This window comes from Chlorocebus sabaeus, chromosome 18, assembly GCF_047675955.1.
Source record: "Chlorocebus sabaeus isolate Y175 chromosome 18, mChlSab1.0.hap1, whole genome shotgun sequence".
Taxonomy (NCBI): domain Eukaryota; kingdom Metazoa; phylum Chordata; class Mammalia; order Primates; family Cercopithecidae; genus Chlorocebus; species Chlorocebus sabaeus.
Window position 1 is genome coordinate 64792810 of NC_132921.1, and position 14563 is coordinate 64807372.

Consider the following 14563-nt stretch of genomic DNA (forward strand, 5'->3'; position numbering starts at 1 on the left):
ATACATGTGACAATAATGAGTGTGTGCCTACTGCATATAAAACAGGCTCAGATGTCACGGGATTTTGGTGCTGTTTCACAGGAAAGCATTTGGCCTTTGTGTATCCAGCGTTCTTCTCTAAGCTGTGGTTTGTCCAGGGGTTAACAGGGTGCTGCTTAGCGTACCAGTGTTGCAGCTGTCTGTAGTTCGAGTCTGGGAATGGAATGGCATGCAAATGACTTTTGGTTCCTTAATCCAAGTCAGTGAAACAAAACTCTCACCCAGGAGATCACCAGCAGATCCTTTTCTGGTGGCAAAATTTCCCTAGTGATGGCTCTGTTAATGTCATGCCCATCACCTGCCTTTCTGAGGCTATAGATGAGAAAATAAGAAATTGATTTAAATTCTTTTAACAATCAGATTTGGAACCCATGGCTTCCAGGGTGCTTTGGATGTAGCCCTGACTAGATTAAGAGTTTACTTGTGTAGCAATCTACGTTGTTCCGAGAGCAAACTCTGCCCTTGGGTCCTTGGAGATGTCCATTTGGCCCCTTTACTATCCACACAATTGTCAGGTGAAGGGTTTGAGTTCTATAGGAATATGTGTTCTGGTGTCTTTGTGTGTTACCTTTTACCTGGTGTATACGTTCCTAGCATTTTTCTGTTTTCTCATGAAATTTTGCAAAAGTTATTTACATGCAGTGTGGTACTTCTTACACCTGCCACGCTTTTGTCTAAGAAGGCCACTTTTGTCAGACCCATGTCCAGAGAGTAGTTCTAAGACTAGCTGAAAACAGCTTATGAAGAAATAGGATGAAACGGAAAGATATTTTCTCAAAGGACTCATTTTATATTCTTTTGAAGTAATACGCAGTGAAAGTAGTTTTTTATATTTACATTCTTTTCTCATCAGAAAAATAAACATTACATTCTGTATCTGTTCTTGTTTATTTCAGCCTGAAAACAGGGACAGATTAAAGCAAAAGTGCTTGTACTAGAATGAATATAAATTTAATATAATTGGGTGATTTAAAAACTTGTACAAATTTATAGGGCATATATGCAATTCCATTACATGCCCAGATGGAATAGTGGTTAACTCATGGCTTTTAGGGTATCCATCACCCCCCAAAAATGCACATGGTACCCAGTACGTAATTTTTCATCATCCACACCACCCTCAGCCCTTACCCTTCCGAGTCTTCAAAGTGACATACTTTATTATCTCTCATTTCCAGTGCTGGTTTTTTTTTTTTTTTTGAGACAGGGTCTCACTCTGTTGCCCATGCTAGAATGCAGTGAAAACATGACACCCTGCAGTCTTGACCTCCTAGGCCCAAGTGATCCTCCCACCTCAGCCTCCCAAGTAGCTGGGACTACAGGCACTCACCACCACATCTAGCTAATTTTAAAATTTTGTAGAGGTGGGGTTTTGCCAAGTTGCCCAGGCTGGTCTCGAACTCCTCTTGCCTCAGCTGCCCAAAGTGTTGGGATTACAGACGCGAGCCACAGTGCCTGGCCTCTGGTGCTTTCCTTTACGCAACTTTAATGAACTGAAATATATGATAGCTTACAGGTTAAATGATAAAAAAAATCATTATATAATGATCTGAAACTAGTTGGACAACGAACACAGCACACTTTGTTCTCATAAGAAAGGGCAAGACTATCTTCTCTAGTAATCATGGCATCTTTGAAACTGGGAAATGAGGGCTGCCTCGAACCTATAAACCATTCAGTTGGGACCACTGTTAGATTAACCCAGTTTAGCCTATGGCCCGTGGGCTGAATCTGGCCCATTACCTCTTTTTGTAAGGGCTTCAAGCTAAGAATGGTTTTTATATTTTTAAATAGTTGAAAAACTTGAAAGAAGATTACTATTTTAAAACACAGGAAAATTATACAAGATTGAAATTTTAGAATGCATATAGCACATCATATTATATAATGCATATAATGGGCATGATAAAGTTTTATTAGAACACAGTCATGCTCATTTGTTTGTGTGTCCTCAATGGCTTCTTTTGTGTCGTGGCAGAGTTAAGAAGTGGCGACAGAGCCCACAGAGCTTTCGAGTGAGAAATATTACCTGGTCCTCCACGGAAAAAGTTTGCTGACCTCTGGTTTAAACATAATAGCCACAATGACATAAATCCTACTTTTGTTTAAGGATTGTGCCCACTAACTGGGCTGCTCTAGCTTCCCCTACGATTGGGAAAATATTCTTAGGAGACTTAATGGCCAGCGTGTAATAGGAGTAACATTCCAGGAATGAATGCGTGGAACAGTTGGTCCAGGAAGCCTAACTGGATCAAGAACTTCCGTGTTTTTAGATGTGCATCAGAACAGCCCCTAGACCACATCAAACCTGGCTCAACCCTGTCCCGAGGTGCCTGTGATGGGACGAATGACTGTCATGTTCTAAGATCATTACATTCAGATAGTACACATGGATGATTTTGAAAATTAGGGGAAAGCACAGAAAGGCCAAACCTTAGTCCAGTATCTCACACAAATAGGATTAGTTTTAATGAAAAGGTGAAAGCCTACCTGGACGGGTCTCTGCCACAACAGGGCCAGCAAGGTCAGACGGCTTCCCAACTCCCGCCTGGTTTATGGCTCGAACACGGAACACGTAGCTGACGCCCTCCTTGAGGCCTCGAACCTGGTAGAAGCAGGTGTAGAAGCAATGGGTGTTTGATGAAGCAGTGGCTGTTTTATGTCATTTAAACAGATGGGGCTTTTCCTCTGTAGTAATGATTTAGTGACCTAGCACCAGGTATACAAGACTTGTGGTCTAGACTTGATTCTGTCAAACACTAAGCAGGTGACTTTAGCTGCAGATAATCTGCTCTCTGGACCATCTGTAGATAGAGGGGAGTTTCCAATATCCATTCTCACACTGATGTTTCTCCGTTTTAGTTAATTTAGTGGCTACCAACATCAGAAACAGACTAGTGTACGTAGGCGTCACATGCGTTAGCCACTGCATTCTTTGGTAAAAAGGACAAAATACAAAGTGCTCATTATAGCATATGTCACCTTATCCCCCGATCCTTTTGAGATATTCCACGAATAATTTCAGACGAAATTCTTGGCAAAAGAGGAGAATTAAAAGCATGAATCACGAACACTTTCCATTTGTTTAAAAGCATGTTAAACTAGTAGAACCAAAACAATAATTGTTCCTGTATATTTAATATAGTTATTTCTTACTAAATAGACACGAAATTAACACAATTGTGAGTCTGAATAATTTGTGAATAATCAAAGTGTACTAAAATTCTAAATCCTCAAGTTTTTAATAATCAAGATGTGTGCTGAGAATCCACTACATATGTGCCACTAAGCTAGAGTTACAAAGAGCTGTAAAAAAAAAAAAAAAAAGCATTTATAATTTATTTTTGTATGACAGTCCCACTTCATGTATATATATACACACACATATATATATATACACAGAAACATTTCCTTGTAATAAAAATAGAGCAATCGCCAGGTACCTGACACATATGCACCTGCCACCTAGGTGATGACATATGGCTGTGAGCCAGATATATATATACACACACATCTATGTGTGTATATATGTGTGTATATGTGTGTGTGTGTGTGTGTATACATATGTATTTTTGAGACAGAGTTTCACTCTGTTGCTCAGGCTAGAGTACAGTGGCACAATCTCAGCTCACTGTAGCCTGGACCTCCTGGGATCAAGCAGTCCTCCGGCCTCAGCCTCCTGAGTAGTTGGGACCACAGGCATGTGCCAGTATACCAGGCTAACTAAAAAAAAAAAACATTTAACAGATACGGGATTTCACCATGTTGCCCAGGCTGGTCTCAAACTCCTGGGCTCAAGCAATTCTCCCACCTCAGCCTCCCACAGTGTTGGGATCACGGGAGTGAGCCACCATGCCTGGCTTCCCACTTAATTTTTTGTAACTTTCTTAGGGTTTTGAACAATCTCATTTCTATTGTCAATATTGTTAATGTTTTATCAACATTTTTAAATTAAAAACATGTGACTTTTAAAAGCTGTTATGTTTTAAGACGGAATTTATTATACACAGAGGGCATAATTTTTCCCCAAAATGTTGTGATAGAGACCAATATCCAAAATGTGATTTAAATCGAACAATGTTAGAATAAAGTCATTCAATTAGGTGAAGTGTTTGTGATCATGTATTTTAATGAGGTATATATTAAATTATTAGGTTTTTAATCTAACTAATTGTATTGTGTTTACAACAGAATGTCACTATTTATGTAGTAATAGCCTTCACTGGCACTAACGGATTTTTGAAATGGATTTTATTCTGTAAATGAACTTTAACTTAAATGCATAGAGTCTGACATATTTAAATTCTCTGTTTAGAAATAATGTCAGGAAACTGTGGATTTCCAGAACGACACAGAAACATTTCCTTGTAATAAAAATGGAGTAATCACCAGGTACCTGACACATCTGCACCTGCCACCTGGGTGATGATATATGGCTGAGTCAGATTTCTGCAACATGTACAGGCAGTATATTCACATTCCAGTGTCTGGTCCCTGGGGTGACAGGGGCACTCTCCACTCTTCCATGACCACTGGCCTCAACAGCACCACAAATATGTAATCAAGATCATCGATGCAGATCTATTTTCCTTTTTTTTTTTTTTTTTTTGAGACAGAGTCTTGCTCTGTTGCCCAGGCTGGAGTGCAGTGGTGCAATCACAGCTCACTGCAGCTTTCGCCTCCCTGGTTCAAGCAATCCTCCCACCTCAGCCTCCTGAGTAGCTGGGCCTACAGGCACATGCCACCACGGCCAGTTAATTTTTTGTATTTTTTTTATAGACAGGGTTTTGCCATGTTTCCCAGGCTGGTCTTGAACTCCTGTGCTCAAGCCCAGATTTGCCTGCCTTGGCCTCCAAAGCCCTGGGATTATAAGCGTGAGTCACCGTGCCTGGCCTACTTTCTTCTTTGTGCTTCTTATGTTTGAATTTTTCATTCAAATTGTTAGTTTTATAATCAGAAAAATAAAAAAGATGACTTTTACTTTAGAAAAACTGTTGATAAAGTGTAAGAACTCCTCTTACGGAAGTTCGTTTCCAGGTTTGTTAGGCATACTTGATCTCAGTCTCTTTCTCTCTCTCTCTTAAAATTGCCTTTATTCTTTTTCTTTTTAAAAATGAGTGACATTAACCATTCTTTGACACATTTAAACTCTACTTCTTTTTTTTTTTTTTTTTTTTTTGCTTGCTTTTTCACCTTTGTTTTGCTTCACCTGAGTCAGTTCAAACCTCAGGCCCTTGGCATCCTCTATGGTGGCAGATTGAAGACTTGGAAATTTTCATTCCAGCCATATACACCTACCACCATCATCTAGGATGTTCCCGACCTTTATTTTACACTGTACTTTGGGGGTTTCTTGGAATCCAGGGGCCTCTGGACTCATCTTGACAGCAAAAGCATCATAGGCTCCAGTCCTTCCTTGAGCTTTTCTCTTCCTCATGAAAAGATGACCTGTCTTATCTCTTCAGAGTTTTGCAAGAAGCTGGAGAGCTGATTGGCATATGCTAAGTTGAGTTAACGGCATGTTGGGTGTAATGGTTTATGGGCTGTATCTCCTGGAGGATATATTTACATAGTTTAGAGTGGCTGGAAATACCTTAACCCTGGAGAGTGGCTGACAGACGGAAGGGACTTAGTTCATGAAGCAGGTCAGGGAGAGATCTTTTTGGCCAGGTACACTTTGAATATCTTCCAAAGCTCACCTTATAGGCAATGACCTCTGCTGCCAAAAGATATGATGGTGCAAACGCAGTGTGTAACGTCCTGAGTGACTGTGGTGAAGTCAGTCACATTTCATTCTAAGTAGTAAGTCATGCAATCATATTTCCTACAGTTTCAGAGGCCCTGTTGGGGAGTCAGGGTCTCCAGGTGCCACTGCTAACACTAGGGGGAAACGTTCTTTCGAAATTTCCTTTCGGTACAAATGAGAGATTCGGTGGCTACGGCAGAACAGTGTTTGGTCGACAGAGTTAGGAAATGGTTCAATGAGCACACTAGAGGAACCTGAAAGGCAGTGACATGGATAAGGTGGGTGAGCGAACCTGTTCCACTAATCTCTGAGAGCTCATGTGAGAACCAGCCTGAGGGAGGAACTAACATGAGACGGCAGTGACTTGAGAGGACCAGTAGTCACAGGCTTCCTGGTGTGAACTTTATAAAAACAGCACCCTCAAATCAACCATCCCCGCAGAAAAAAGAGGAATGAAAAAATCACCTTTTGGGGATGGTAAGCAGTAAGGTTTTAAGACTCTGAGTAACAAAAACGTGTAGTGGGTAAGTTGAGGCAAGGAGAGAAAGGAGAGAGGAAGGAGCTGTTGGGTGCGTTTCAAAGCTGTGCTAAGGAATTCAGGTTAAATATAACCAAACTGTTGCAAGCATCAGAAACTTCTCCCAGCCCCAACCTCTGCCAATGGAATCTTACCAGGAGCCCAGTATATGAAACAGATCAAAGCAGAGATATTCTGTTTTATCTTGCTAACTTTCAAGTTAATATTAGTAGAGCAATTTCCCCCCCTTTTTTTTTTCAGGGAAGCTCTAGAACTGAGCATCCGCTTACCTTCAGGTATACGTTTTTAATTGCCGCCTCATTGAGCCCTCGCCACTGGTCCTCTTTGGCCTTGGCCTCCTTCACATCCACGAAGTAACCAGTGACTGGAGTCCGCCCCGAGTGGACTGGAGGCTTCCACTGGAGAACCAGGGAGTCCTTCCTGACTTCACTACACTTGAGACTGTGCGGTGGTCCTGAGAGAGAGAGAGAAGCCAATGAGGAGAAATCAGAACATAGAAAACTCAAGTCTCCACACATTTAGAACTACTTGCAAGTCTTAAAGCTAATCTAACCCTGGTGTTCTTTTTTCAAAATTTAGCATTCCCAAGAAAATAAGTATTCTGTGGTCATTTCCTGTCGTTTCCACACTGCTCTACATCAGCCCACCGAGTCCCTTTAAGGGTGGTAGGCAGGTAAGGCCACTCTGAGGTGCCTCTCAAAGGGTGGACCCAAAACTTCCCTTCAGGCCGTTCTCAGGCCTGCATTAGTCTTAAAGACCTTTTATTGAAACAGTTTGATTTAGCTGCAGATTCATATTTTTTAATTTTTATTTTTAGAGACAGGGTTTTGCCCTGTTACCCAGGCTGGAGGGCAGTGGTGTGATGGTAGCTCACTGTAACCTCGAGCTCCTGGGCTCAAGGGATCCTCTCACCTTAGCCTCCTGAGCAGCTGGACCTACAAGTGTGCACCACCACACCCGGCTAATTTTTTAAGTTTTTGTAGAGATAGGGTCTCGCTGTGTTGACCAGGCTGGTCTTCAACTCTTGGGTTCAAGTGGTCCTTCTGCCTCAGCCTCCCAAAGTGTTGGGATTACAGGTGGGAGCCACCACATCTGGCCCCCCGTTTCAGACAATTTTTGAGTGACAGCCTAAAATTTCCCCTTAATCTCAAATAGTATAAAGAAAGCAGCTCTATTTGATGGCATATGAATATACGGAGTAATGGCTCTTTCAAAGGAAAAAGCATCACTCCCAATTGGAGGGAAATCTTCCCCCTAAAGAGTATGCGCAGCCCGCAGATGGGTAAAAACAAATGATAGGTTATGGTTTACAAAATCCTTTTACCAAAGTAAATATAATCAATCCCACGGGCCTGCATCTGCACTAAATACTGCCAGGTACCTTACATTCATTTATCTCTCTCTTCCTTAACACAATTAACAGAAAGCACAGCGAGGCCAAGTCACCTGATAACCCTCTGCAGGGAGAAAGCCAGAATGTGGCCTGTATGAATGCTATTCACACTCTTGGCAAATCAGAACTACTAAGCGATTGCCTGTATCTTTGCATGTGCATGACCACCAGCTGCAATGCAGGTGAAAAATTCATTTATTTTTTCCTTTCTCTTTTTTTTTTTTTAATAATGACTGACATCTAGTCAACCAATCAAAATCACCTGAAGTGACTCACAGTAGCCTGAAAGTCAACCTGTAGAAGGACATACTCTGTTACGCCATGCTTTGGAGTTTTGTAATTGATAGTTCAATATTTGTTTGACCCTTTACCTTGGTTTCATGGCCACAAATATGCGTCATGCTTGCCTTCCGATGTTTTGTATAAAGCTGTATTTAAATATTAATGCCAAATACCTCACACGAATGTGGCATGTTCTGTTTTGCGAAGGGCTTTTATAAACATGATCTTGTGTCATCCTTAGAACCCAGGGAGGCGTCTAGATTGGGAGCAGTATCCCTGCCTTACAGACAAGGAACTATGCTCTGTCGTTTCCTAGCAGCTATAGTCTAGGGACAAGCAGACCTAGTTTCCTACCCTAATTATGCTACTTGTTACCTCTGTCACCCTCTGGGCATCATTTAAGCTGAGTGTCAGTTTTTGCATCTGTCAGACAGGATGACAGAACATTCTTACTGTTTCCTTCCACAGGGGCTTTCTTGAAGTGAGACTTGCCTAATACGACTCAGTAAGTCAAGGATGGGACAGAGAAGCCAGGATGTCAGGATGGTGGAGGGCTGCCCCCTTCATTTTTTCTCTAAGTTGAGAGCACTTACCTGCAACCTTTTTTCTGTCAACTGCATCACTTTTTTTTTTTTTTTTAAAGAGAGAGCCTTACTCTTATCCAGGTTGGAACACAGTGGTGTGATCACAGCTCACTGCAGCCTTGACCTCGTGAGCTCAAGCAATCCTCCTGCCTCAGCCTTCTGAGTAGCTGGGACTACAGGCATGCACCATCGTGCCCAGCTAATTAAAAAACATTTTGTAAGAGATGAGGCCTCACTATGTTGCCCAGCCTGGTCTTGAACCCCTGGGCCCAGGCAATCCCCCTGCCTCCTCAGCCTCCCAAAGCACTGGGATTACAGGAATGAGCCACCGCACCCAGCCAACGACACCACTTTCGATCAAAAAAAATTTCTACAGGCCTGCTTGGAATTTCTTAGTCTCTAGTCAATTGCATTTCACTTTACTCAGGAATTGCAAGAATCTGAAAACAGACCCACTTTACGCAGGTGGCAGAAAGGACTTGAGAAATACCACCTGGCCTCAAGGAACTACAAGCAAAGAGCAAAGTGTTTCTCTCTCTCTATTTGCAGAAGTCGAGAGAGCACCTGAACTGCTCTTGAGTTTCTCTTGGAATCTTGTGATTCACACCTGACAGCAAAGGCAACGTGATGGTCTTCAAGGGCAAAGGGTTTCAAACACAGGAAGGGGGTGGCACCAGGGACATAAAATCACCCACCACATACCTTACTATTGCTAGTTTAAATCTTAATGGCTTAGTAAATTTGCATTCAATTTTTATTTTATTTTATTTCATCTTTATACCTCTGTAAGAGTTATAAGCAAGGCAAGTTCCCCCTCGCCCCCATCCTCGCCCCACTTCCCACTTTCTTCCCTGCCCACCCAACCACTCCCTATGATGACCTCTGAAGGACAGTATTTGCCAGGTTCCGGGAACTTTCTTTTGGTTCAGAGTTTGGAAAACGTGTAGAGAGAAAGGGCTGGAAAAGTCAGTGCCGAGAGGCAAGCGGAGAGAGGTCAGCCTTAAACCCTAGACAGGTGTATGAAATCTATCAGTGTGATATGATGAAGAGCTGGGAGGAGGGAGGAGAGCCCAAGAAGCCATGTAGCTTGGGTATGGAGGGATTGATTTTGGGGAGCTAATAAATGAGAATCTTCCCAGCAGCGTGACAATATATGAGAACAAGTAAGTGCAGGGAGACGTGTTTGAGACATTTTGTGTGGGATATAAATTAGATGACCTTTAAGTGGCCTTTCAGAAGCAAAAGCAAAGATTGGAATTCCTTTTAAACATTCATTTGCACTCAATCCGGCTGCCTCTGTTAATCCTACTCCTCACACAGCCTGAGCGGTGAGGGCTCTAGGATTTACTTGGAACACAAGCACAAAGAATTTATACTCAGTTTTACATTGCTATCTATTATTTAATATTATCATTAAAATATTTTAGGTAAACACGAGGGGCCAAGAGAATTCTTTTCCCTTAAATGTTGACCATATAGTTCTTTGAATTTTGTTCCAGGTTGTAGGTTCTCTTGGAGGAAATTCTGAGGTGCAGTGTGGAAGCACGGTGTCTGTGGTTTACCTGGGACGGCGATGGTCCACTCTTCACACTTGAAGCATTCGCTTACTGCAGAGGGCGCGCCCAGCCCAGCCATGTTCATGGCTGCCACTTGGAACTGATACACCATGTTTTCCTTCAAGTTGCTAATCTGCAACATTGACAACATCACAGACAGTGAATGTTCCAGGTTTGTTTTTTTCTACTTGTTGAACATTTTATTTATTTACCTTCTGTGTCAGACACATCTTAGGGTGACCATCAATGAGTCACACCACTTTTGTAATCTCCTGGGTGTGGATGAAACCGTGACCTCCTTGTAGCCTACAATAGAATGTGGCAAAGGGATTGGGAGATCAAGTCCTGTGATTGTGTCACCCTATATGGCAAAGGAGAAAAGGTATTATAGATGAGGGTCCCTAGTCAGCTGATTCAAGGTTAATCAAAAGGGAAATTGTTCTGGATGGGCCTGATGTCATCAGGTAAGAACTCTCACAATGGGGTTTGGGTCCCTCCTAAATAAAAACATGGTGCCACTGGCCTTGAGGAGGGAAACGTCACACTGAGAGCTGCCTACCCACTCACATTTGGAGAAAGGCAGCATCTAGGAGTGGAAGCGTCAGTTCTACAGCTGCAGGGAACTGAATTCTGCCAACAACCTGAGTGGGCTTGGAAGAGGAACTCAACATGAATGTGGCTCAGCAGACACCTGCATTGCAGCCCTGTGAGATCCTGAGCAGAGGACCCCGCGACGCTGTGCCCAGACCCCTGACTCAAGGACACCGATATAACAAATGTGGGTTGTTTTCAGCCACCGAGTCTGTGGTAATTTGTTATGTGGCAATAGAAAGCTAAGGCATGTACAGGTGAAATGTAAACGAGTTCTAAGCTGGGAATCAAAATGCTCACGTTATCGTAATGTTTCTGCTCTTTACTGAGTAACCTAATATTTTTTGTGTCACTCAGTAGGAATTGGGTTGTTGAGGGTAAATATATGTGATAAAATAATAAATGTTAAGACATTTGCAAAATAGAAGTGATGGAATATATTACTGTGAAAAACATTTGTAGGAAGCAACAAACTATAAAATATGTAAAATATGACCGACAAGAGATGGAAAATACAGTAAGAAAAAAATAATAGACATTTTCAACAGAATATCAGATGAAAAAGAAGACGGAGTTTGTAAACTGACAAAATCAGAAGAAATTACACAGCACATGATGCAGAGAGACTCAAAAATGGGAAAGAGAGAAAAGTTGATTGACAGACATGGAAGATAGAGTGAGAACATCAAACATATGTTTAATTAGTTTTGGGAGAAGTACAGAGAGAGAGAAAATGAGGGAGCAACAATATTTTGGGAGACACAGAATTTTCTAGAAAGATCTTCCAAAAAATCTAACCCACAGATGAAAAATCCTCTTCCCCCTAAAATCCTGGGTAGATACATTTTTAAAAAACCCACATCTAGACCCATAGTATTTTAGGTACAGCACACCAAAGATAAAGTGAACATATCAAAAGTTGTCCAAGAAAAAAGGCAAGTTACCCTTAAATAAGCAAGCAGATCAAGAGTTGAATGTCAGCAGCAACAATAGGCCAGAAGATGGTGGAATTACATCTTCAAAGCACTTAATTGAAAGCAAATAAAATGGTAAATATATTGGTAAGTTGAATCTATAAAACAATAATAACATTGCTGTTTGGATTTTAGAAAGAATTAAAACACAGACACATAGAAACACAATAGCATACGAGTTGGTAAAAAGGCAAAGGGGTAAAGTTTTAAAGGCCTTTCTGTTTCTGAAATAAGGGTAAAACAAATGAAAAAACTTCAGACTTTAAGTTGCACAGTCACCAAAACCAAAGAAACTCAGAATCTATAATTTTTAAGGTAGTGTAGAAGGAAAAATTGAATAATTTTTAAAAATGAGTCAAAAATAATCAAAAAAGGACAGAAAATGAAACACAGAACAGGCCGGATGTGGTGGCTCATGCCTGTAATCCCAGCACTTTGGGAGGCTGAGGCGAGCGGATCACTTGAGGTCAGGAGTTTGAGACCAGCCTGGCCAACATGGTAAAACCCCGTTTCTTCTAAAAATACAAAAATTAGCCAGGCGTGATGGCACATGCCTGTAATTCCAGCTACTCGGGAGGCTGAGGCATGAGAATTGCTTGAACCTAGGAGGTAGAGGTTGCAGTGAGTCAAGATCATGCCACTGCACTCCAGCCTCAGCACCAGAGCGAGACTGTCTCAAAAAAAAAAAAAGAGAGAAAGAAACAGAACAGAAAGGACAAATAGAAAGCACAAAATAAGATGATTAGATGTTTTTTTAAAAGTAATGAGTAATAGTAAACAAATGACAAAGACTGTTAGGGAGGAAAACACAAAATTTAACTCCGTGCTATTTTTAAGAGACACATGTAAAGCAGAAAGTTACAGAAAGAAAGTTAAAGGATGAAAAGTTACATGCCATGCAAACATCACCCCACCCCAAAACCCTAGCGTATCTATAGTAATAACAGGCAATATAGACTTTAAGGTAAAATGTATTAGTAGTGGTAAAGAGTCACTTTGTATCCATTTAAAAATATCACTTCAAAATACATAAAGCAACATTTTAAATGAGTGAATTTTATGGTATGTGAATTATATCTTAATAAAGGGAAATCATCCTGCATTTTTTTCCTTCCTGTAGTATCCTTGTCAGATATCAGTATTAAATTAATTCAAGTCTCAGAATAATCTCACTCATGAACATAGAAGCAAAAATCCTAAACGATAATTGGCAAACAAAATCCAGGTGATATAAACAGAGTATATATAGGCTCCAAATTTAGTTTATTCCAGGAATGCAAGGTTGTTTTAACATTAGACAATTCCAAGAATATACCAAATTAAAATAAAAGGGAAAAAATATATAATCTTCTCAATAGTCCCAAAAAATGTTTTTGATAATTTTAATTAACTGTTGGCAAACTGGGAATAGAAGGAAACTTCCTTTAAGTGATAATAGATGTCTACAAAACACCTGTAACACACAACACAGTATTTAATGGTGAAATGTTGAAAAATTTCCCTTTAAGATAACTATCAAGCCCGGAATGACCAACATCACCACTTTAAAAAAGAAAAAAAAAAAAGAAAATTTGAGACGGTGTCTTGCTATGTTGCCCAGGTTGGTCTTGAACTCCTGGGTTGAAGCAATCCACCACCTCAGGCTCCCAAAGTGCTGGGATTACAGGTGTGAGCCATCATGCCCCCAGCATCACGACTTTTATTCAATGTTGTGCGAAAGTCGCTATGCAGAAAGTAAGGTAAGAAAATGAAGTGAAAGGTATAAAATTTGGAAATGAAGACGTAAACTGCCACTATTTGCACATGATATGACTATACATAGAGAGACTCCAAGAGAAGTTAAAGGTAACATTCAAATTATTTTAAAAATTTAACAAAAGACTATGTATAATAATTATATGTGAAATCAATATATAAAAGTTATATTTCTCTTTACTAGCAATAAAAACCGACATAAAAATATACTGGAAATATATCATCTCTATTAAAAAATAACAAATGATATACAAACCTCTGTAAAGAATCGTAAAACTTTAGTGAGAGGCTTGAAAGAAGACCAAAACAAATGAAGAAAAATAACATGTTCATGGATTAGAAGGTTCAATATTTTTTAAATGCCAATTATTCCTTAATTTATTTATAGATTCAATGCATCCTCAGTCAGAATTCTAATGGGTTTAGTTGGGTTGAATGTAAGCTTTTTTTTATTGTTGCTTTCTTTTGTTTTGTCTTAATTATTATTATTATTATTATTATTATTCTTTTTGGTAGAACTTGGGACCCTAATACTTAAATTTATATCAAGTGCAAAGGGCTAAGAGTAGCTCTGGAAAAAGAATAAACTGGGAGACCCTGATCTACCAATCATCAACTTTACTATAAAGTTATAATTTTTTTGTTTGTTTGTGTTTTTTTTGTTTGTTTGTTTGTTTTTTTGAGACAGGGTCTCACTCTGTCATCAAGGCTGGAGTGCAGTGGCATGATCTCGGCTCACTGCAACCTCCACCTCCTGGGTTCAAGTGATTCTCATGCCTCAGCCTCCTGAGTAAAAGGTATAAAAGTAGCTGGGATTACGCATGAGAGCCACCACTCCTTGCTAATTTTTGTATTTTTAGTAGAGACAGGGTTTCACCATGTTGGCCAGGCTGGTCTCAAACTCCTGACCTCAAGCGATCCACCCAGTTTGGCCTCCCAAAGTACTGGGACTACGGGTGTGAGCCACCATGCCTGGCCTATAAAGCTATAATATCCAAATCAGTGTGGTATTCACCCGCTGTTAGACAAACAGACCAGTTGAACAGCATGGGAAGTACAAACACAGACTCATGCATATAAGGAAATGATATATGATACAGATAGC

The 14563-nt window shown here is 40.5% G+C and overlaps 1 protein-coding gene across 3 annotated transcripts in view; it reads right to left on the reverse strand.

Annotated features, from left to right (window-relative positions):
* Positions 1 to 14563, reverse strand: part of MYOM1 (myomesin 1) — a 158654-nt gene that overhangs the window by 38876 nt on the left and 105215 nt on the right. For all 3 annotated transcript variants that reach the window (XM_037982472.2, XM_037982473.2, XM_037982474.2), the window contains 3 exons: positions 10145 to 10271; positions 6593 to 6777; positions 2530 to 2644 (listed from right to left, as the gene is read on the reverse strand). In XM_037982472.2, the coding sequence (XP_037838400.2) occupies positions 2530 to 2644; positions 6593 to 6777; positions 10145 to 10271 (427 nt within the window). The remainder of the gene's footprint in view (positions 1 to 2529; positions 2645 to 6592; positions 6778 to 10144; positions 10272 to 14563) is intronic.